Genomic DNA, 22,294 nt, shown 5'->3' on the forward strand with positions numbered 1-22,294 from the left:
ACACACTATGGTGATATTTCAAGGCATTAAAAGGCATACATCAGTAGCAACAGATTTTTGAACACGACTCTTCAGATACTCTTTCATACGGAGTATCAAGATTTATATTTTACATCTGCTGCACTTTAACTAAACCTGTCTAATTAGACTTACAATGAAACCTGCAGTTGATCAGTGTTTATTAAGCACCAACAATATCCTCAATATGCTCAGAAAAGCATTGTGGAAAGAAAATACAAAAAAAAAAAAATCATGATATAATAAATCATATTTTCCAGCTCTAATATGTATTTTCTTTTTATAAAAATTCCATCACATACCATGATCAGACTTTAGTAATCATTTTATTACACAGTTTTAATCAACACACAAAGCTCAACGAGCCTGTCAGGAAATTAAATATACAGAAGTTTGTCTGTGAGGAGTTGTGTCCTCTCACCCGGGGACCCAATCGAGTCTGTCTCAGCCATGTTAGCATCTAATTCAACAAGAGCAGAGGGGGGGGGAAATAAATGCAGCTAAAATGGAACTAAGTTATTTGGGAGGGGTGGGGGGCGGGGGGGGCGCGGGAGAAGAAAAACAAAATTCATAACACGTGCTTAACTAATAATCTGCTTTAAATAACTGGTCCAAAATCCTCAAGAACAGAGAGAGAATGATGAATTGGTCGTGGCTAAGGGAAGGGGTAGAGACAGTATTGGTTATGGAAAATGGGGCAAAAAAAAAAACAAAAACAAAAAAAAAAAAAACATTATATTCATAGTATTCAAGTCCTTTAGAATGATCCAGAAGAGAGGACCCACAGGTCCAACATTTTTCCATTAATAACCTGCTATGATTTTAAAAGAATTCCTTATAGATTTTATACAAAAAAAAAAAAAAAAAAAAAAAAAAAAAAAGATAGCCAGCATATACCCCCTCCCTCCTCTGCCAAAAGAAAGGAACAAAACAAAAACCCTTTTCCTGATCCAAGATGCATCCGGAAGCCCAGGAAATGGAATAAATGGAAAAATATAAAGAACATATCCCTCAATCTCCACTATATCACAAATTGGGGAAGGGAAAAAAAAAAAAAAAAAAAAAAAGAAAAAGAAAAAAAAAAAAAATCCCTCCCTCCCCAGTGCTTAAAAACAAGGAATGCTTTTAGAGTCATGAACATTTTCAACTGCAAAAAATTGAGACTGGCTGACCCTAAGCAGCGGGCATGTCACCATAGCAACGGAGACGGTAAAGCAAGAGACATGGAGTTTTGTTTGTTTGTTTTTCGGGTGGGGAAGTTGGTGGTGGAGGGGAAATAGCTGGATTTGAGCTACAGTCGAAGTTTGAAAGTATGTACACCATGGCTACCAGGAGGGTGGGGCAGGGTGGGGAGTGGGGGCAGGTGCTCTGGTGAGGGGAGGCGTGGCTTAAAGAAAGCACTCCAATGGAAACCAACAAGATCTGTTTTTTTTCTTTAGCTTTTTTTTTTTTTCTCTTAAACTTTCAAATCTCCCCTAACCTTAAGATGGAGAGGTGTATTTTTTTTCCCACCATGATTCTAACTCCAAAACTACATTGCATACTTTTGTGTCCATTCCCGAGCTATTCTGTTGTACCTGAGGAGAAAAAGAGGGGAAAAAACAATTAGAATTTCAGTAAAACCAATTCACTTCACTTTAACGAGACTTGCAAGGAAGCACTCATAGCCACTCACCATGGGAGTGTGACCGTCAACTGTTTATTTTAAGTCAAGTCAGTCTCGTGTCAGCTGACCGTCTGCACTGTAGTAGCGTTTGGTTCTTTCTGGTTTGCTTTGCTTTCACTTTCAACTTCAATCTTGTTTCGCAATTCTAAAAGACCTTTCTAACACCTTCAGTGCTTTAAGTGTTGAGAGCATTAGTGAGTAAGTTTAGACAAATTAAGCTATTTTTACATTTGATATACTTATCAGTATTTATAGTATTTAATGTCCTTATTTTCATCTTCCCATAATCCCTCGTTTAAATACCTGTCAGACAACACTTGTATGGGTCTTGTCTGTACTCTTACATGTCATACATGTGCACCAAAACAAATTTCTCATGTGCAACATACCAGACGAATTAAGAGATTGTGATCATGCTGAGGAAGGTCTAGAAAATCTAGACTGCTGTTAAGTGCTACTTTAATCTATACGCTTTAAAACTCCAAATTTCAGTGATGGGTCACTCAGTATCCACGGTACACAGTTTATCTGTGGCATTCTCAGGATCTCAGACTTCAGAAATGGTCTGTTTACTTCCTCACAGGAAACAGGAGACAGATGGTCTTACCCGAAGAGCTGTTCTAGATAGACAAATACACTGATTCCCTCATATCTTCACAATGACATTGAAACATTGCGTCTTTTCTGATTAGGTCCATTCATTTCAGCAAACAACCACGTCAATATAACATGGCTAAACCCACAGATCACATGAAGGGAACCAAACATGCTGTGTAACCAAAACCAAAATTTCAAGGATTTTAAATTATTTCAATACTCCGGTGTTCTGACACCATTTAAACCATTCTGGGCAATAAGCATGTTTTTAGCTTGTTTAATGCCGTATCAGCAGCGGAGGCCATTTTCATGGCTAAATCCAGATAATTAGTACAGACATTAACAACAGTCTGCAGTCTAAACGATCATTAAAGTCCTTTTTTGCTTGTTAAAATGTAATTGACCACTAGAATTAAAAAACACAGTAAAAAGAAAACCTGAACATTTTGAAATGAGCTAGTCAAAGGAACACTGGCTCCAGATTTCTCCCTGAGGTCTCTAGCCACACTTTTCCAGCAGCACACGCAACTCAACTTAAAACGCTGATTAGTCAATCCAAGTATTGGGTAGTACTGGGCTTTCTTAAGGAAATATTTGGAAACGGTTAAGCTCACTGACTTACATAATATTCATTTGTATTTGTATTCACTTACAGCCCAGATAAGCATCTTTTCAAAAATGGCACTCAGGTGACTTTTGCACTGTAATGTAAAGATTAAGATAGATTAAGATACACCTTTAGATCTAATCAAAATCCATTTCTACTTTTGTTTTTATACTTCCAGATCCCACAGCAGAATTTTGCCATCCTAAAGCTTAATAAATGCCTGTAGAGCACTAATAAATTAATTAAAACCCTTGCTAAAAGCATTAGGAGCCAAATGTGTCTGGGGGAAATTATATGAGTTACACTGCAATAAAACACTTACTTTTCCCTGTCAGTCTTGTAGATGCGGGCAATCTCGGGTACTAAGGGGTCATCCGGATTGGGGTCGCACAGCAGAGAGCAGATTGACAAGAGTACTGTAGAAAAAACAGAAGCAGTTAGTATCCCAGTATAACAGAGACCATTCAAGTAATATCCATTTTTTTTGTTTGCTCTCCAACCCTTCAGGAGATCCATGTTCCCACCAAGCTTCACCTCCAACCCTACACAATTCTTAGCTAAATCAAGAACTTCCGAAGGCAGCAATTAGATCAGAAATGGGCAATTCCGGTCCTCTGAGGCAAGAATTCTGCACAGCTTTTGCTTTTCCTGCTCAAGCACACCTGATTTCAACTCACCAGGCTTTCAGAGCAGGTAAGCAGCAAACTGCGCAGGACTCCAGCCTCCATTGCCCACCCCTCAAGTAGATGAAAGCTGACTAGCATTGGAGCTAAAGTCTGTTAGAGGGTAGGTTGGTCACTTCATGAGCAGTGCTGCTGACCAGTCGTTTAAAGCATATAGTCCCATTTTGAATTAAGAGGTTTATTTTCTGGTCAGACTGCAGGCCTATTTATATCAGCTTGGTTAATAAAACAATTTCCAAATCACTCAATATCGACACTCCCATAACTTAAGACACATTTGTGCATAATATCCTGCTTGATTTGCATGTATGTTTTCATTCATGGATTTGTTTTGTAACCCAGACAGACACTGCTGTCCTGTGTGTACACGTTTCTGGCCTAGAATTTTTTTTAATGGGTACCCCTAATCTTAATGCTGCTTCAGTGTCAAGGGTTCTGTCCAGTAATTTTCAGTATTTGGTTTTTACCAACCATTTCGGCCAAAGTGTTCTGGAAACCAACCAGACAAGGCAACTTTCCAAGAGAATATTACCCACAGTTTTCCCCATAGTATTTGTTCCTTATTGTCCTGTGCTTCTTACATGGACTTTAAACCCATACGCCAAAACGCACATCATAGCAGGAAACGGTGGGTTTTCATATTGCTAAAAATATATAAATAAATAAAATAAAAAAAGGAGACCAACATAACTTAAAAATTTGCTCACAAAATAACAATGCAAAAAAACCCAGTGAGACTAGTGTTCCTCACACAAGGGTCACTGGGGGTCCAAACAAAACGCCAGATTAGCCAAATCAGGAGTCGTTGTCTTTGGGAAGACCAACAACTCCTCACTCTAAACAATACGTTGTGGATAAGTTTCAAGGCTTGCTATTCTAAACCACTTGACTGATCACCACAAATGCAAAGGAATTAGATCAGAGATCGGCAGTCTAACTCACAACTGCTTTGGTAATACCAGTCCAGGACCACTGCTCACCCAACAGTTACAACATCTGAACAGTTCAGAATTAACATGTCACCGTGATCCTGTCATCCACTTGTTGAATTAAACCTTATACCCAAGACCCTGAAAGGATATTTTCTGCAAGATACGTACCTTTGGAGATGGTGAGGGCAGGTGACCACTGAGACCTTAGAATATCCAGACAGATGCTGCCATTGCTGTTGATATTTGGGTGGTAGATTCTTGTGGTGAAAGCAACCTAACAGGCATGACGGCGGGGGCGGGGGGGTAAAAGTTAAAGATCAAGATTCTTAGCGTTTACTTGAGCTCAATTACGCATTAAAGCCACTGGGAACATGAGACTGAAATCGTATAATACTAAACTTGTGTTAAGTATTGAGAAATGGCAGAAATATAAAACACTCCTCTAAAATCACCAAAATTCACTCATCAGACCTCTCTGAGAATGGTCTGGGTGTAGTCTGACAGCCCTCCATCACTGGCGATACATTACCATGGCAACGCACACAGCCTTGAGACACAGAAGTTATATTTTTAAGCTTTTAACTTGAACTGTGTTTGACTTCACAGATCTTTAGGTATTACTAAGATTTTAATTTCTGTAGCCGAGTTACAAGCCCTTACATAAACACATACTGGAGCCACAACTGGGTGAGCAGCTGCACCACGTCCCCTTCTTCCCTCCAGTCATACACCATGCCAGTAGGGTGGGGTACGGGTGCACAGTGGATCTCTCCGGCTACGGCGCTGCGTCAGGGCCTCTCATGCGTCCCAGCACCCAAACGCCAAATTCCGCATGGGAAGCGGAGAGACACCTGACGGTAGGGACGGCAAGGCACATGGGGCAGCAACTCTTGCAGTTGCGGCTCGAGCTTTAGCTACCAGGTTTGCTCAGACTCAAAAGAAATGGCAGGGTCATGTAAGCCTTGTGATTGGTCAGGATTATGCTGATGTAAGCCTGAACACTTAAGACCATTCATTCTACATTGAGAGGAGAGCAAAACTGGTGAAATACAGCAGACTTTTGTTAGACTTTGGGAAGACATTCATAAGACATACTTTGGGGGCCCAGAGGAGCCAGATTAACTTAATTAGAAAGAAAACTCAGATTTAGGTTCCCAGGGGCTTTAAAAGTGCCCTTCTGAACGAGAAGACAGAATAGATACTAACCTTTGGCGGTTTGAAGGGGTAATCTGTGGGAAAGTGTATGGTCAGGAAGAACACACCACCCTGGTAAGGACTGTCATTCTGTGGGGGGGAAATTTTTAAATTTTAATTACAACAGGAAATGGATTCCAAAAACACTGCTCAATATCAGAACGGAGACCAAAAAAGTGGCCTACAAGAAAGGAAGATACTTACTGGTCCCATTATTGTGGCCTGCCAGTGAAACACTGCAAAAGACATTTAAAAAAAATTGAGTGAGCATTCACTCTTTTACCAATCCAGGTTTTATAGTCTTTAAAAAAGGCAAACTTTTAGATTCCACTGTTGTGACCTTCAAGCAATCTTTATGTTATTATTGAACTGTCACTGTACCGTAGTTCATCAGAAAATGAGATTTTATAGGTTGTGCCATCAATTCAAACTAAAAGGCCTGCAGCGACTAAAACCACATCCTAAATAGCGATGAGCTGCAGCTATCAAATCAGGAGTGCTCAGAGGACAGGTAGACAGCAAATGACATTTTTATATCACGACATTATGTCACAGCTAATGCCACTGCCAGGGGCAACTGTGGGAAGTGGGTGTCCTCGATCATGTCATTTTACAATAGTGAGCCAAAAGCATGACTGCGTGAAGATCCTCATAACTACCAGAGACAGAGTTCAAAGTGATATTCTGATCTGTTTTCAGGTCTAATTTCTTTGTTAAAAGACACATTTCGGCATGGGCTGAGGGGCACACTGTAAAGCTGGAATTAAGGGTTAGTGTATTAATGTATGGTTGACTGGAGCCAAAATGAAAACCTTAAACTGGTGTGGACACTGGGATTGTAAACCGTTTGAGTTCTACCAAGTTTTAGCTCATTAACGTCTATACCAAAAACTTCTACACATACAGGTAAACTAACTACTCTTACATATCATGCAGCTGATCAAATGTTCCTTGGATACTGATTAAATCCACAATATGCTCAGATATACTGTGACGTAACCGCTGACTCACTAATTCCTTCACAAGAGAATGTGTGTGTACAGCACATAGTTAGTAGTAGTATAGGCATGTTCAATGTTTCAGAGCAGCTGGCTTGCTTCCAACCTCTGTGGTGTGCTATGCTGCATAGCAACTCTTAGACCTACTAGACAATTAAGGAATTTCAGGAATTACCTGTCTTATGTAGAACAGCCTAGCAAGACATTGGCTTTTATCTGTTTTTCCACATCCACCTTTGAGCCATAACCAAGGTTACAGTTCTGGCAAGGTCTTTGGCCAACGTTATAGAAGAAACTCCACCAAAAAACCCAAATTCCAGGATAATCCAATCACTGGGATATAAACAGCCAAAGCAGCTTAATATTTTTTAAAAAATAATTCTGATTGTAGAGAATCACAGATTCATTTTAATAGTAGTGGTGATAGGAGCCTAGGGTCATAATGTAGTGATTTTATTTACAATCTCAAATGACCTGTGAACCTACACATCTGCTAAGCTGTGTCACGTTAATGAGAAAGCAGCTCTTAGGGAAGATGTAGTAAGTCAATACTTTATTATACATTTTACTGTCTTACTCATAGCGCAAATATGCACACCATCTTAGGACAAGAGAGTCAAAACTATAGTAAGCAAATGTCTCAGCCATCAGGGGGGCAATTTTAAACTACTTTCTGTATTGCAGCTTTACAAGGCTTTAGATGTCCAGTGCCCTTCAAGACCACTGTGAACTTTATTCTAGTACCCCCCCCCTCCCCAAAAAAACACATCAAATCACTGAATAATCTTGATTATCACTCAATGATTTTGATGGACATCCCTTAAAACTCTCTCTCAGTCTGAAGTTTGCTTCTTTGGTTTTATACTGAAGGTGCGAGGCTAACGCAGCAAGCTTGGATCACCCAGGTCCCACCTGACGGTATTTTATTTGGGATAAGGAGAAAACAGACCATTTTCTGCTGCCAATAGTTTAATGAATCACTCTTACTTGTAAAGAAAGGCCGAGGGCAGACTAGTTTAATGCGCCCATTACTTTTGAGTACTACTTACTGTCATCCCCTACTGGCCCTGCTGAGCACTGAGCAGGTGGGTCACGGCCCAAGTCGTGCAGTTCCTGTAAAAGACAACAAAAAAACAAAAAAAACAGCCTTTTACATTTGCAGTGTAAGAATTACAGTCTACAACTAAACCAGGAAGCCTTCAGGAGGAGGCTGAGGTCTATGGGAGCAACAGGAAAGACTGACGGTAAACTGGACTGGAGCTAAATTAGGCCCACGTATGTAAAGCAGGCTCAGAGGCAAGAATGGACGTCAACGGGGAAAACAACACGGAAACTGGACAATCATAAAGAGCAAATTTAAGAGTAACTGAAAGCGAAAGACAAAGAAAATGTGGGACCAAGCAGCCAAACCACGTAAAGGTGGCTCTAAGTTAGTAGGGTTAGGTAGTTAGCAGATTAAATAAAGGCTCTGCCGGTGTTCAGAGGGCAGGCTGACTCTGTAGCTAGCTGTAAAAGTAAGGGTTGTGGGCACTGAAGTCCAGCTACAGCGCCTGAGCTAGAAGGTCTCAGATGTGACTAAGCTTCAAACCACGTTCAGTCTTACATAAATACGGATCCGCCTGCGACACCAAGTGTTCCCAAAGCTAAAGGTGTGGAAGGATATCTCCTGCCATCACCCCAATGTTTAAAAACGAGCACAGAGAGGAGCAGGGAGCCCTGAAATCCCTCAAGCTGTTTGGAGAGAAGATCGTTAGCCAACATCTAGCTGGAGATCCTGAAAATGAAGGAACAGCGATCGTCCAGCGGGGAGTGAACGCGTTGTTAGCCGCCTGTTAGCTCCCAAAACCAACAGAACAACAATCCCCTCGCTCACATCTGATGTTAAAGGCCTTCTCACACGTCCCATGGCATTTATTAGTCTTTTGGAAAATACGAAAGCTGTGGAGAAGCAACTTTACAGCGAGGCCTTCAGCCTGGCATCACTCAAACCCACTTAGCTTGGCGCTAGCCAGCTAACACGAGCTAGCCGGGCTAAGCTAAGCTTAGACACCTCTAGCCCAGCAGCTTGACGTTTCTCCTCAAATATCGCTCGCTTATCGCAACCAGAAGCAGTTAGAAACGCTCGGCCCACCTCAGATTGTGACCCGGGGTCGGTAGCGGGACATTAGGGGTGGGCGAAACGCGTTTAAAGGCGATGAGAGGGACTTGCGTACAAAGCGTAGCCTAGCCAACAGGGCCCAAATCGGGGAGGCTGGGAACGGCAGACCCGGGGAGCGCTCACCGGCGGGGCTAGATAGCTAACAAACGGACGGCCGCGGTGAAATTCCGATATCGTAGCGAGCTGTCTTGTTTTAACTAACGATTAAACAGCACGGAAAACAAGCCGAGGTGCTAAAGCCATGAAGTGCGAAGCGGAAAGAGGCCCTTTTTTAACCGCAGGCTCGATGACTTCCTTCTCTTACCTTATGAATTCTTTTCAGAGCCATTGTTGTTCCTGTGCTGCTGTCAGTGAAACCGAACTACACTCGATTTTAAAAAGGCGAAAACGACTATACGTTCCCTCTAAACCGAGACCGACCACCTCGCAATTCAAAGCCAACAATCCCTCGGATCAAGGCGGCGTGACGGAGCCGGTCGATACGAGGAGAAATGTGTTATTTTTTCAAGGCGAAACTGAAAGGGTAGCTCGGCTAAAAGCAGAGAGAGAGAGTAAAGCGGCTCTTCCTCCCGCAACAGCAGCAGCAGCAAAAGCCAGTTCACGCCGCTATAATGAGATCCTTCCGCCAAAAGCTCATCGCACTATTTTTGCGCGCGGCCGCACTCTGGCACCGTGAAAGCGATTTTATTAAATATAGGGCACAGATTGTTAAATTGATGGGAAAACATTGTTAAATTTAGAGAAAGATTGATTTTTTTAAATTTTATTAAATTGGGGGACTATTTAGCTCTCTAAATATTGTTCTCCTGCATTGTTAGCAGCTTTTCTGAATCATGCAGTTGTCTTTATTTAAAACCAAGTGATACAAATTCAGCAGCATTTTTATTGCAACCACGACTAACGTTAATCTTTTTTCTGTTCTTGATCCTACATGTCCGTGCTTAAGGGGCTTTAAGGTTAAATAAGTGATGAATCAGATTGACAAAATAGCTGAACATTGTGCACACAACCACACGATATGAGATCATTTAAATACATAAAATACAGGCAAAGTGTAGAATATGATCTCTTTTAAATTTGAGGTACTTGATAATGCTAATAAACGTGTCAGTGGATCTATTTTACAGTTATATTCCCATTAAATACTCTCATTATTTAATGTATATGACTAAAGTGGTCAGGGTTCGATTTTTTGGCGTTTTTTAGAGTTGATATGTTTAATAACTAAATAAAACACTAATTACTTAATTAAAAAAGGGCTCTGATCAGAAGTTAAGCCGGCGGAGGGATATTATCATGCGAGTAATCTGTATCGCGACACAGTGCGAGAGTCTCGACGAGAGAGGGAGAGAGAAGAAGGGAGAGCTCAGCTGCTGGATCAGGCATGGATTTCTATAAGCAACGTCCTTAATATCCTAAATGGACCTCGGATAGGGCGTGCAATCAGATTCCGGGGTGCACTGGACACTGGATATGAACACTTGTAATGTGTTTAATAGATGTGATCGTTGGCAGCTTAGGGCTCGACACGTCTCGGTCACGTGTCTCAGTCAGGGTCTCAGGTCTGAGCTGCGTGTGAAACTCAAAAGTTACAAACTGTCTGAAAGGTTGGTGAAGCAAACCCATAGGCACATTTACTTACTGTCTTCATTACTTGTGCTTATTATTAATACTGCTGCTACTTCTAATTATAATAATAATGAATAATAATTTCTATAAGTATTATTATGATAATTATGTAATGTACCTTTGTCATTAATACTTGTACAGTACAATAAAACTGTTGACTGTCTGTCCCAGCCAAGAAATCTAACCAGCAACCCTGTAAACAGTATCCTGCTGTAAGCACTGAGCCACCACTGCCTTAACACAATAAGAATGTGGATATATATATATATATATATATATATATATATATATATATATATAGCCTCTCATAATACCAAAGTCACTTTACAAATGTAGGTAACAATACAGCATAGAAAGGAAAGGGAAAACTATGAAGCTGATGAGGAACATAGGTTATACAGGTTGTGATTCTAGGGCAAAAAGGAACGACTCCAAAAGAGATTTGCAGGAAGAGACAGTAGTCCAATCCCGGAGAGACTGGATTAGAGAATTCCACAGTCAGTTTAGGAAGGGTCTTCTACGCATGGAATTAAACTGCTGTCTGATGAACTGAGGGTACGAGGAGAGCAGTAAGAGTAGAGGACTCTTGAAGGGGCTGAAGATCATGAAGGGGCTGTGAAGGTAGTGAGCAGTATTATACACTTAATGTGTATACTTTACTGCAGCTCACTAGGAATGGGAGGGGTGGTGTTCTGTACCTTGGATTTTATTTAGTCCATAAAGTTTCCATGTAGTGTTTGTGTTCCAACACATCTTCCAAAACCCTCTTTATCTTCACTACTGAAAGAAATCTAGAACCTGATGATTTTGCATTCTAATAGTCATTGAAATGACTAATAATAGTTACATTTCTTGTAGATCCCATAAGAAAACTATCAAATGTGTCAAGATCCAGTCACAGGTTAGGATAATTTACATTGTGATATTAACCCAAAAACACAGGATACCATTTCTGAGCATTGGACACATTTTAAAAAACCAACAAGAACCAAGGACATTCCTTCTTCACCAACCTTCTTCTGTCATTATTAGGAGGGCTTTACAAGCAAATAAGCAGCTCTGTTTTAATTACTGTAAAGTAAACCCACTTTTGCTTTTGATTAATATCATTTTTATTTACAGCTATGAAAAGCCCAGATAAAAAATTAAAACAACTAATACAGACATACATGTAAATAATAATAATAATAAAAAAATAATAGTACAATGAATCTACATCTAAATGATTATATATATATAAATAATAATTTAGATGTTGATCAATTGTAATTGCAATATATATATATATATATATATATATATATGCAAAATATATATGCTCTTTGTATCTTATTTGTCTGATATGTAAAATAGGTTTGTTCAGTGTCTTATGTTCCTGCTACTGTAACACTGTAGTTTGCCTCAGGATCAGTACAGTTCTGTTCTTCGCTTCACTCTGTCTAAAGCCTTTACATCACATTAGTTTATTTATACTCCTTAAAACAACAGTTAGACAACAATGAAGGTGTGAAAAGACATGTCCAAACAATGAGCCAGCCATCAATCAGCAAACTCCTGTGCAGTGTTCGTGCACTGACTTATCTCTGTGGGTCAAAGGTTGCATTTGCATTAGAAACGATTTAGGCATAAAAACAAAGTCTCTGTAAAGCTTTGGCATAAACATTCAGTCCACTATGGCCCTTAAACCAACAAACAATCAACAATGGAGGCATGTGTTCACCTGAGGGGTTTGTAAATAGCAGCATAATGGACAGAATGAACATCCGAATGCATTTTATAAAAAGTCAGCGTGAGCTCCCAATTACAACAACAATGAACAGCTTAACCGCAATTACACTAATTCTAACTCTAAAATTGCAATGGAAAATGCTAGCGATATCCAAGAATGTGCATCTGAGGTTTGATGCATTATGAAGCATTTTTAAAGTAGCTCTGATAAGATAGATAGGTTGAACCTTCAACAAAATTAAGTTAGCATTCAACAGAAATGTAAACAGTAGCTTTGTGCAACAAGCGTTACCTCCTTGCACACCTCCTATAAAAAAACTAACTCCTGCAGGATTTTTTTTTTGGTAGATCCTGTACTTTAACATCAACTGTGGCAGGAGCTGCCTGTAGAGCAGGAGACTTTGTTACACATCTTGCGGTTCTGGTCTTGCTAGGACGGCCTGACCTGGTCATGTGGGCAGTTGTTTTACTTGTAAATTATTTAGTGAAGATTGGAACAGCTGATTTCTTATTGATCTGAGATCTTTTTCAATCTCTCTAACCATGTTCCTATCATCTATAGCTGATGTGCTCCACCTGATTCTAATTTTAGATATTTTAAGTAGTAAAAAATGTGGGGGTGTTCTAACCGGACATATTAAAAGGGTGTTTTTTAATTAACTATATATATTTAAAATTATTTTTAAGAGGTATCTTCAGTTGTATGTGTTTAGTTATATTACCTCTATCTCTCAATATTGTTCAAATGAAGTTCAAATGTCCAAATGCTTAAATATATTAAAAACAAGATTTAATGGGGTGTCTTATTTTTATGTATAAAATGTACACATTTGTTTAAAATATACAGTGTTATTTTACATTCTGTTGTTACAAAACAGAATAAATACAAGGCCTAAAGACAAGGCCTTGTGATGTAAAGTCACTGGTGAAAATGACTAAAATAAAAACTGTTTTTCACTCATAAAAAATAACTAGTAGTACTACAAGGATTTCTTCATTTACAGCATTTGGCTGCTGCTCTTATCCAGGGCGGCTTACATGTTACACAAGTAGGAGAATGCAGAGTTAGGAGTCTTATTGGTGTAGTGTGGTGTGTTTGTCTGCCAGGGAGTCAAACCCTATTCTGCCTCGAGGAAGGCAGTGTTGTTACCCACTACTCTACATTTACATTTATGACACTTAGCAGACATTCTTATCCAGAGCGACCTACAAACATGCTTTGCTGTTCAAGCAGAGGATCTGAAATCTGAGAGTCCGGAGATACCTCAAGCTTAAAAACTGCCAGATACAAAAGTCTGTACTGATACCTAGAAACAAAATATGCACAATACATAACATATAATACACTGTGCCTTGTTTTTAGTAAGGCATGAGTGCAATAACAAAGCTAGTACTGGTTTCAGTATGGAGTACGTTTCTATAGAACAGAACATTTCACGCCAAACCACTCTGGGTGTATTTTTCTTTTTTTTACATCTAAATAATTTACTGATGCTGAAATGTTGAAAGTTTGATAGAGTTCCCCTTTAATAGCTGCTTTGCAAAGTAAATAAACTGCAATCTTTTTACTGTGGTGGCGAAAGGAACCAGGGTTCATCATGATTACAATACAGATTTTATGACTACAACACCATTCTATTTACCATCGTATATATTCACCTATGTATAAATGGACAGAAGTATTGGGACACCTGCTTCTCAACCAATGGTATAATAAATAAAAAGTGTATTGTTTGTGTAACTGTCTACTGTCCAAAGATTTTACTAGATTTTGGAGCATTCCTGTAAGGATTTGATTGCATTCAGCGACAAGAGCGTTAGGGCAGGACAGGATATGGGATAATCATCAACCCACCTCATCCCATCATTCCAGAGAACACAGGTCCACTTACCCACAGCTTGGTGCTGGATGGCTTTATATCCCACACCTGGCTTTAGGCATGGCGGCGAAAGGTTTATGTTTATCTGCTCCAGAGTGTCCAATTGACAATAAATGTGTGCATTTGCACATCTGTTTCAGTAATAGGTGCAACCCAAAGTAGCTAATGAATGCTTTTCTAATGAATGCATTCATTAGAAAGGCTGTCCTCAAACATTTGGACATATAGTGTGCGTATATATATATATACGCACACTATATATATAAATATACCAGACGTGGACCAGAGGATGCAGGGAACCCCTCTATCTCGTGCGCCTCCACCTGATGGCAGCACGAGGCAGCGCGTGGAAGCGCGTGCGTGGGAGTTCCTGCCTTCGCCATGTCGGGGTGGTGCAGCAGTAGCAACAGCAGCAGCGTGTCGAGGAAACCCTAAAGTGAGCACAAGTATTCGCCCCCCCCCCCCCCCTCTCTCTATCCTCCAACTCCATCCATCACTCTATCCATCCATCCATCAATCCACCTATCTAGATATCTATTCGTGGACCAGTCCACCCTACCCTGTCTCTATTTCTTTCTGCCCTTCCTCTCTCTCTCTCTCTCTCTCTGTCTCTCTTTGTCTTTCAAACCAGTCCAGAGTGACAGCTGCTGCACTCCTGCTCCTTCTTCTCCTTCCTTTTCTTCATCTCCATCTCCATCTCCTTGGCGAGCACAGGCGTAAAGACGCACCGAGTGATGCTGCTGCTGCTGCTGCAGCCGAGCCACAGCAGCTCTCCGTGAGGGAGAAGGAGGGAGAAGGAGCACCGCCACAAGCCCATGAAGATGTCAAACGCAGTCATGGGTTTGAACCCCTCGGATAGGGTGATTAAATGTGAGTATTGGTGTGTGGGCATCAAATCATATTTGCTGCTGGGTGGGCTTAGACGGCTGATTTGCTGGGACACAAGGTGGTCGTGGTGGTGTTTCGGTAGTTAACACGCATATTTGTATGTTTTGATGGATGTTCGGTGATATTTTTGTGCACAAACGACGATTTGTTCTCCCTCATCCGCCTCGTTTGCGAATTTTCCGTTCCACCTTAAATGCTGCACCAGTTACAGTCTGGCGTCTCGGGCGCTCGAACGTAACTGTTGTGCCATTTAAGGTGGAACGGAAAAGTCGAAAATCAAGCTAGCTACAAAGAGGCAAACTCACTCCCAGCCTTCAGCGTGGACATCATGGGCTGTGATGTGACCCTCCTGTAGTCTTTATTATGCGTTTATCTCATTTCATCGCGCATTTTCTATCAGCCAATCCTCGTAGCTTTTCCTAAACGTAGCCCGGCTATCTAGCTATCTGGCTGGCTGGCTGGAGGGCTGGAGGGATGGAGGGATGGATAGAGGGATGGAACAGCGCGCTTGCGCCTTGCTGGTGAATACGTGAGAGAGCGTGTGTGTGGGAGAGAGAGTGGAGAGAGAGAGAGAGAGGGAGAGAGAGAGAGGGGGAGAGAGAGGGGAGAGATTAGCATCTCCAATGAAATATTTTTTGGCACTTTGACGATGACAGCGAAAGGAAGACTTAAAGGTAAAGAGTCTGCGTTTGAACGATGCGTACGAGCTGCGCCAGCTAGCCTGGGCGATTCGGTGGCTATACGTAGCCCCTGTGTCTGTGTGTTTTGGTGTGTGACGTTTTACGGTTAAGTGAACGTTATGGCTTGCATGGCTTTTGGGACGTGTCAATCGAAAGCGTTGGCTGTTATGAGCCAAGCAGGAGGCTTGCTTTGTAGATGCTGCCCACATATGGATGAAGGCTCGACTGTGGGCTTGATGACATTGACACTCCATACAGATACAGATGGCCTGCATCGTGCATCATCATCATTGTTGGTTTACGTTAGGGAAGCAAATAGATAGGCTGGCAAATATATATATATATATATATATATATATATATATGAGAGAGAGAGAGAGAGATGGATTTTAATAGTGTAGACCTGCTGGATCTAAGCTATTCCAGATGAGGACATGGCTGGGAATTGGGGATGCACCATGACATCAGAATCGTATTGATATCGGCTGATAATTGCTTAGATATTTCAAACTGATACTTATAGATTTATTCAGGGCAGAACGTTTAGGTGCTGCCGGGGTACTGTGGCCAAATGTGCATTTTATTCATTTTGATGCACCCTCCGCAAGTGTTGCATTTCTCTGTAATGCTAATCCAGGTAGATGTAGCCAAGATTCTGTATATCCACAGTTTTGATATCAGTGCATCCCTGTTTAAGAGCCTCTATATCTCTATATTTCTCTGTAATGCAACTTTTAATCCAAAAACATTTAATAACCGTTTGCATCTGTATCAGTGTAAATGTACATGGAAAACTATCATTATTGCCACTGATCTACAATTCTTTCTATTATTGCATCCACATTTATATGCATTTATGCTGGTATATTTCTCTGGTATGCTAATTCCATAACATTTAAGAAATGTCAGTATCAGTATCAATTCCCATATCAGTGTATCCCTATGTATAGGCCTCAACACTGTTTTATTTCTCTGGAATGATATGTGCATGGAAAACAGATACAGATATTGGCATTGACCAACAATTCCCATATCAGGGATATCACCCCTTTTTAAAGCCTTTATAAAGTAATAGTTCTATATAGTACTAATCCCATGACCATCTGCATTGAATGTTTGTGTCAGTATCGGCAGGTATATGTATGGAAAACTGAAAGGCTAATTCCAGAACATTTAATTTAATTTAATGTTTGTATCAAAATTAGACATTAGCATCGTCCACAATTCCCATATAGGTGCCTCCCTGAAAAACGATTGGATATCAGCACTGGTGCAAGTGAATGCTATGTTGGTGGTGAAACCACTATGCAAAAAGTGATGGCTTTAAAACACTAACCTAAATGCATTTAGCCATTTGCTTTTACTTTCTCTGTAATGGAATTGTGTTATTTGGGAAGACGGTGTGGCATAGAGCAGAACTGTTGGCAGTCAGTGAGTGGACAGAATGAGAGAAAGAGGGAGGGAGGGTGAGAGAGAGAGAGAGAGGGGTAGAGAGCGGGAGGGAGGGTGGGAGAGAGAGAAGTCTCATTGGGATCCACTCTAAATGGGCTATCCCTCATCAAGGGATTGCAGCCGACCAAAATTATTCAGCAGCATATGCCGTTCACCATTAAATAATTATATTATGGCATATGCTTACTGTAAGATCGCCTAGCGGGTCGCAGGCCTGGCAAGAAGTGTTGTGAGACCAAAAAGCTGCAGATGTGAGGCGTGTGAGGGGGCCGAGACAGGACAAGATGAGAGCCAGAATGGGGGGGGGGGGGGGGGGGGGTCTCCAAGACAGCGCAGAGCAGTGCTGTGAACTGAGGAATGATGTTCAGGGGGAACTTCACTGCGGATTCACAAGATACAAACACACTCTCACGTAATTAGTCAGACAACCTATGTCCAAATCAATCATTTTTAGTGGTTATTATGTGTTCCGCATTAGGCTGAGGCAGAGCGGAGCGAGGCCATCTGTTAACTGCATTAATAACACTATGATGGCATAGTAATTACAGTAACATGGCCGTGTATTTTATGGCATAACATGGCAACGTGCTGCATTGTATTCGACTGACTGAACATCCAGAGCATGCACACAAAGGAACATGTTTGCGTCTCCTATAGACTACAGTCACTAGTCTGAGTACTCTGCTTGCTGATTACTTTAGTACTGGTACTGTTGCGCTGGCAAGGCTAACTCTCAAGCATGTAGGAAAAACTGTATCCAGACAGAGCCTTGTTTTTAAGTGTGAACGCTGCTCTGTTAGTCTGGGTTGTTAGAGAAAGTGTGAACTGCTCTGTTAGTCTGGGTTGTTAGAGTAAGTGTGAACTGCTCTGTTAGTACGGTTCGTTAGAGTAAGTGTGAACTGCTCTGTTAGTACGGTTCGTTAGAGTAAGTGTGAACTGCTCTGTTAGTCTGGGTTGTTAGAGAAAGTGTGAACTGCTCTGTTAGTCTGGGTTGTTAGAGTAAGTGTGAACTGCTCTGTTAGTACGGTTCGTTAGAGTAAGTGTGAACTGCTCTGTTAGTACGGTTCGTTAGAGTAAGTGTGAACTGCTCTGTTAGTCTGGGTTGTTAGAGTAAGTGTGAACTGCTCTGTTAGTCTGGGTTGTTAGAGTAAGTGTGAACTGCTCTGTTAGTCTGGGTTGTTAGAGTAAGTGTGAACTGCTCTGTTAGTACGGTTCGTTAGAGTAAGTGTGAACTGCTCTGTTAGTACGGTTCGTTAGAGTAAGTGTGAACTGCTCTGTTAGTACGGTTCGTTAGAGTAAGTGTGAACTGCTCTGTTAGTCTGGGTTGTTAGAGTAAGTGTGAACTGCTCTGTTAGTACGGGTTGTTAGACTAAGTGTGAACGCAGCTCTGTTAGTACGGGTTGTTAGAGTAAGTGTGAACTGCTCTGTTAGTATGGGTTGTTAGACTAAGTGTGAACGCAGCTCTGTTAGTACGGGTTGTTAGAGTAAGTGTGAACTGCTCTGTTAGTACGGGTTGTTAGACTAAGTGTGAACGCAGCTCTGTTAGTACGGGTTGTTAGAGTAAGTGTGAACTGCTCTGTTAGTACGGGTTGTTAGAGTAAATGTGAACTGCTCTGTTAGTCTGGGTTGTTAAAGTAAGTGTGAACTGCTCTGTTAGCACGGGTTGTTAGAGTAAGTGTGAACTGCTCTGTTAGTATGGGTTGTTAGAGTAAGTGTGAACTGCTCTGTTAGTATGGGTTGTTAGACTAAGTGTGAACGCAGCTCTGTTAGTCTGGGTTGTTAGAGTAAGTGTGAACTGCTCTGTTAGTCTGGGTTGTTAGAGTAAGTGTGAACTGCTCTGTTAGTCTGGGTTGTTAGAGTAAGTGTGAACACTGCTCTGTTAGTCTGGGTTGTTAGAATAAGTGTGAACTGCTCTGTTAGTCTGGGTTGTTAGAGTAAGTGTGAACGCAGCTCTGTTAGTATGGGTTGTTAGAGTAAGTGTGAACTGCTCTGTTAGTACGGGTTGTTAGAGTAAGTGTGAACTGCTCTGTTAGTACGGGTTGTTAGAGTAAGTGTGAACGCTGCTCTGTTAGTCTGGGTTGTTAGAGTAAGTGTGAACGCTGCTCTGTTGGTCTGGGTTGTTAGAGTAAGTGTGAACGCAGCTCTGTTAGTACGGGTTGTTAGACTAAGTGTGAACACAGCTCTGTTAGTACGGGTTGTTAGACTAAGTGTGAACGCAGCTCTGTTAGTATGGGTTGTTAGAGTAAGTGTGAACTGCTCTGTTAGTACGGGTTGTTAGAGTAAATGTAAACGCTGCTCTGTTAGTCTGGGTTGTTAGAATAAGTGTGAACTGCTCTGTTAGTATGGGTTGTTAGAGTAAGTGTGAACTGCTCTGTTAGTATGGGTTGTTAGAGTAAGTGTGAACGCTGCTCTGTTAGTCTGGGTTGTTAGAGTAAGTGTGAACTGCTCTGTTAGTACGGGTTGTTAGAGTAAGTGTGAACGCTGCTCTGTTAGTCTGGGTTGTTAGAGTAAGTGTGAACTGCTCTGTTAGTCTGGGTTGTTAGAGTAAGTGTGAACTGCTCTGTTAGTACGGGTTGTTAGAGTAAGTGTGAACGCTGCTCTGTTAGTCTGGGTTGTTAGAGTAAGTGTGAACGCTGCTCTGTTAGTACGGGTTGTTAGAGTAAGTGTGAACGCTGCTCTGTTAGTCTGGGTTGTTAGAGTAAGTGTGAACTGCTCTGTTAGTACGGGTTGTTAGAGTAAGTGTGAACGCTGCTCTGTTAGTCTGGGTTGTTAGAGTAAGTGTGAACGCTGCTCTGTTAGTCTGGGTTGTTAGAGTAAGTGTGAACGCAGCTCTGTTAGTCTGGGTTTTTAGAGTAAGTGTGAACGCTGCTCTGTTAGTCTGGGTTGTTAGAGTATGTGTGAACTGCTCTGTTAGTCTGGGTTGTTAGAGTAAGTGTGAACTGCTCTGTTAGTATGGGTTGTTAGAGTAAGTGTGAACGCTGCTCTGTTAGCGTTAAAGGGTTTTTTATCTCCAGGTTGGCTTTAGTATGCAGCAGTATGGGGTACAGTTGGGGAGTGTAATTCACTGTTACTCCACTGCTATAAATGCAAATCATGCTTTGATTGCCCCCTCATGGGCAGCTTTAGACAAGCATTTGTTGACAAGCTGAGAGATACAGAACTGGCATCTAAAGTAAAGAATCATGTGGACTGAGGCGGTGGACTGAGTAATATTACAGAATTTTACACAAATATGACTCGGCAGTCTGGCACAGTCTTGTGCAGGTCCTACAAAGTTTTGTAGTGCAGGAGCTGTGAGACGCCATTCTCCCTGTTACAGTCAGTGGCACATTACAATGATTCTGAAGCTGCTACTTTAAAGTATAATTGCTACATAATGTTGCTTTAAGTGAAGCACTTTAATTTAAAACAGCTAACTTTGAAGCTTCATCGTTTTCTTTAAGTACAATATTGGATCAGTATTGGTTGATATGCAAGATTTCAGTGTCAGTATCGAAAAAGAGAAGGTAATTATTTGCAAGTACATTTTTTGTTTGCTTTAATGTAAACGTGTTCTCGCTGAATTACATTCATACCAGGAATTATTACACACACACTGAGAGAGAGAGAGAGAGAGAGAGAGAGAGAGAGAGATATTTACTGCTTTTGACTTTATGTCATATGTCATATAGGCCTTCGGCTCCAACACTGGCACCTGAGCAGACTGTGGAGTGGAAAGATATGACGAATTGTGATATAAGAGCATGCTGTAAAATGACAGGATGTGTTTCTGAGGGGAAGGCGAAGAAAAGAGCGAGAGAATGCAAGAAGAAGGGGAGAGGATGAGAAGTGGAACAGACAGGGAATTAGGCTCATGGCAGAGGATGGATGGGGCTCTGCTAAAATGCTGCTAAAACATAGCATACCATGAAAAACGCAGTCACTGACACCAGCAGCATCATACATGTGCTTTCACACATGTGTCTCACTGTTGATAGGCTGGAGGGTTCAGGGTTCTCCTCTGTTAATTCAGTAGGTCTTAATTGTCTTGATTGTATTAGTAAACAGACAATCTACTGGCTTGACCCTTACTAGACTGATCAGAATTATTCATTTTAAAAAATGACTTTACTAAACATGTATGGCCTTAAAAACACTTACAATTATGTACATTTGAACATAAATATTGTCTTATGCGAATGCGTTTTTGCATACATTTTTGATTTTCTAATGGTAAATAAGTTTGCAGCTCTACAGACACATTACTACTTATTCCAAAACATACTAAAGCACATCTACTGTTTATGTACAATTTAAGTGTGGTGAATGCTACATTAAAGGAACATAACTGTTATGTTTTATGTTTAACACTGTATGAATTTTGGAAAACAAATAGAAATTGTGTCTAAAATGTAAAAAAAAAATGTTTGAATTTGTTTCCTTATTAGCACACATTGACCAGGGGTGCCCAAACTTTTGCATAAGACTGTATGTACAGCATTTTGAAGTGTATTTAAAGTCATTCATGTGATAGTCTGTGTCCATGGTTTGTTGGCAACATTGGTTTAGCATCTCTCGTTCTAAACTAAAGAAGCCATCTTCAGAAATCAGACATGCCTTGACTGATCGACAGCGTGAGTGATAAATCAAGTTTGTTGGCAAATGTTTCACTTGAGATGAGCATCTAAAATTGGGCTATAGCAGTTGGTGTAGGTTATGCAACAACATAGCAATAAAAACTCAAATCTAACAGAGATTTAGAAAATATAACAATATTATTAATAATATTATTAATAATATTAAAATATTGGAATTATACCTGCATTTATATAAATTATGATGGTATTTGATGATACCGCCACCATATTTCATCATACTTTGTTATTACTAACTTTGTATCAATGTTTGGCAAAAACAATCTAGGTAAATATTAATTATTTGTATTATATTATATGTTTTATAGGGTTTGGAGAGTAGAGAGTTCTCCCTGACACACATACACACCTTCTAAATGAACCCCATGGGTTGTTTGTAGAGATAAAATATCAGGATTGATTGGTAATTTGGCTAATTTCAGCAGAGGATGTGTGTGTTTTTCATGAAACAGAGTATTTAGGTATTTCACGCCCAAAAATATCTTTGTTTATTTGCTGAAAATATCTGACAATGTGTTTTCGGCAGGTTGAGAGATGTTTTGGTCGGATA

General features: G+C 40.7%; 2 protein-coding genes across 4 annotated transcripts in view; one reads left to right on the top strand and one right to left on the bottom strand.

Moving 5' to 3' along the window:
* Positions 1 to 325: 325 nt before the first annotated feature.
* ube2d2 (ubiquitin-conjugating enzyme E2D 2 (UBC4/5 homolog, yeast)) lies at positions 326 to 9,418 on the bottom strand. The gene is made up of 7 exons (XM_072668093.1): positions 9,158 to 9,418; positions 7,745 to 7,808; positions 5,902 to 5,933; positions 5,710 to 5,787; positions 4,672 to 4,777; positions 3,211 to 3,304; positions 326 to 1,595 (listed from the first exon to the last, which is right to left on the bottom strand). Exons 1-7 carry the CDS (start codon positions 9,179 to 9,181, stop codon positions 1,550 to 1,552), a joined length of 444 nt encoding a protein of 147 aa, XP_072524194.1. The 5' UTR covers positions 9,182 to 9,418; the 3' UTR covers positions 326 to 1,549.
* A 5,144-nt stretch (positions 9,419 to 14,562) lies between these two features.
* Positions 14,563 to 22,294, top strand: part of ppp3cb (protein phosphatase 3, catalytic subunit, beta isozyme) — an 82,180-nt gene continuing 74,448 nt past the window's right edge. For 2 of the 3 annotated variants that reach the window (XM_072668214.1, XM_072668194.1), the window contains exon 1: positions 14,563 to 14,960. Coding sequence is in view for 2 of the 3 variants with exons in the window: in XM_072668194.1 (XP_072524295.1) it covers positions 14,906 to 14,960 (55 nt within the window). In the remaining variant the exon portion in view is untranslated. Of the gene's footprint in view, positions 14,961 to 15,516; positions 15,653 to 22,294 lie in introns of those variants that run through there. The other variant, XM_072668205.1, reaches the window with a different exon arrangement.

Source organism: Salminus brasiliensis, chromosome 2, assembly GCF_030463535.1.
Source record: "Salminus brasiliensis chromosome 2, fSalBra1.hap2, whole genome shotgun sequence".
In the NCBI taxonomy this organism is placed as follows: Eukaryota; Metazoa; Chordata; class Actinopteri; order Characiformes; family Bryconidae; genus Salminus; species Salminus brasiliensis.

Excerpts from the sequence above, each read along its gene's own strand:
- ube2d2 (XM_072668093.1), bottom strand. The coding sequence starts at position 9,181 with ATGGCTCTGAAAAGAATTCATAAG. Across the intron at positions 7,809-9,157 it reads CTCTGAAAAGAATTCATAAG|GAACTGCACGACTTGGGCCG; the intron begins GTAAGAGAAGGA and ends TGTCTTTTACAG. Across the intron at positions 4,778-5,709 it reads ACCCCTTCAAACCGCCAAAG|GTTGCTTTCACCACAAGAAT; the intron begins GTTAGTATCTAT and ends CATGCCTGTTAG.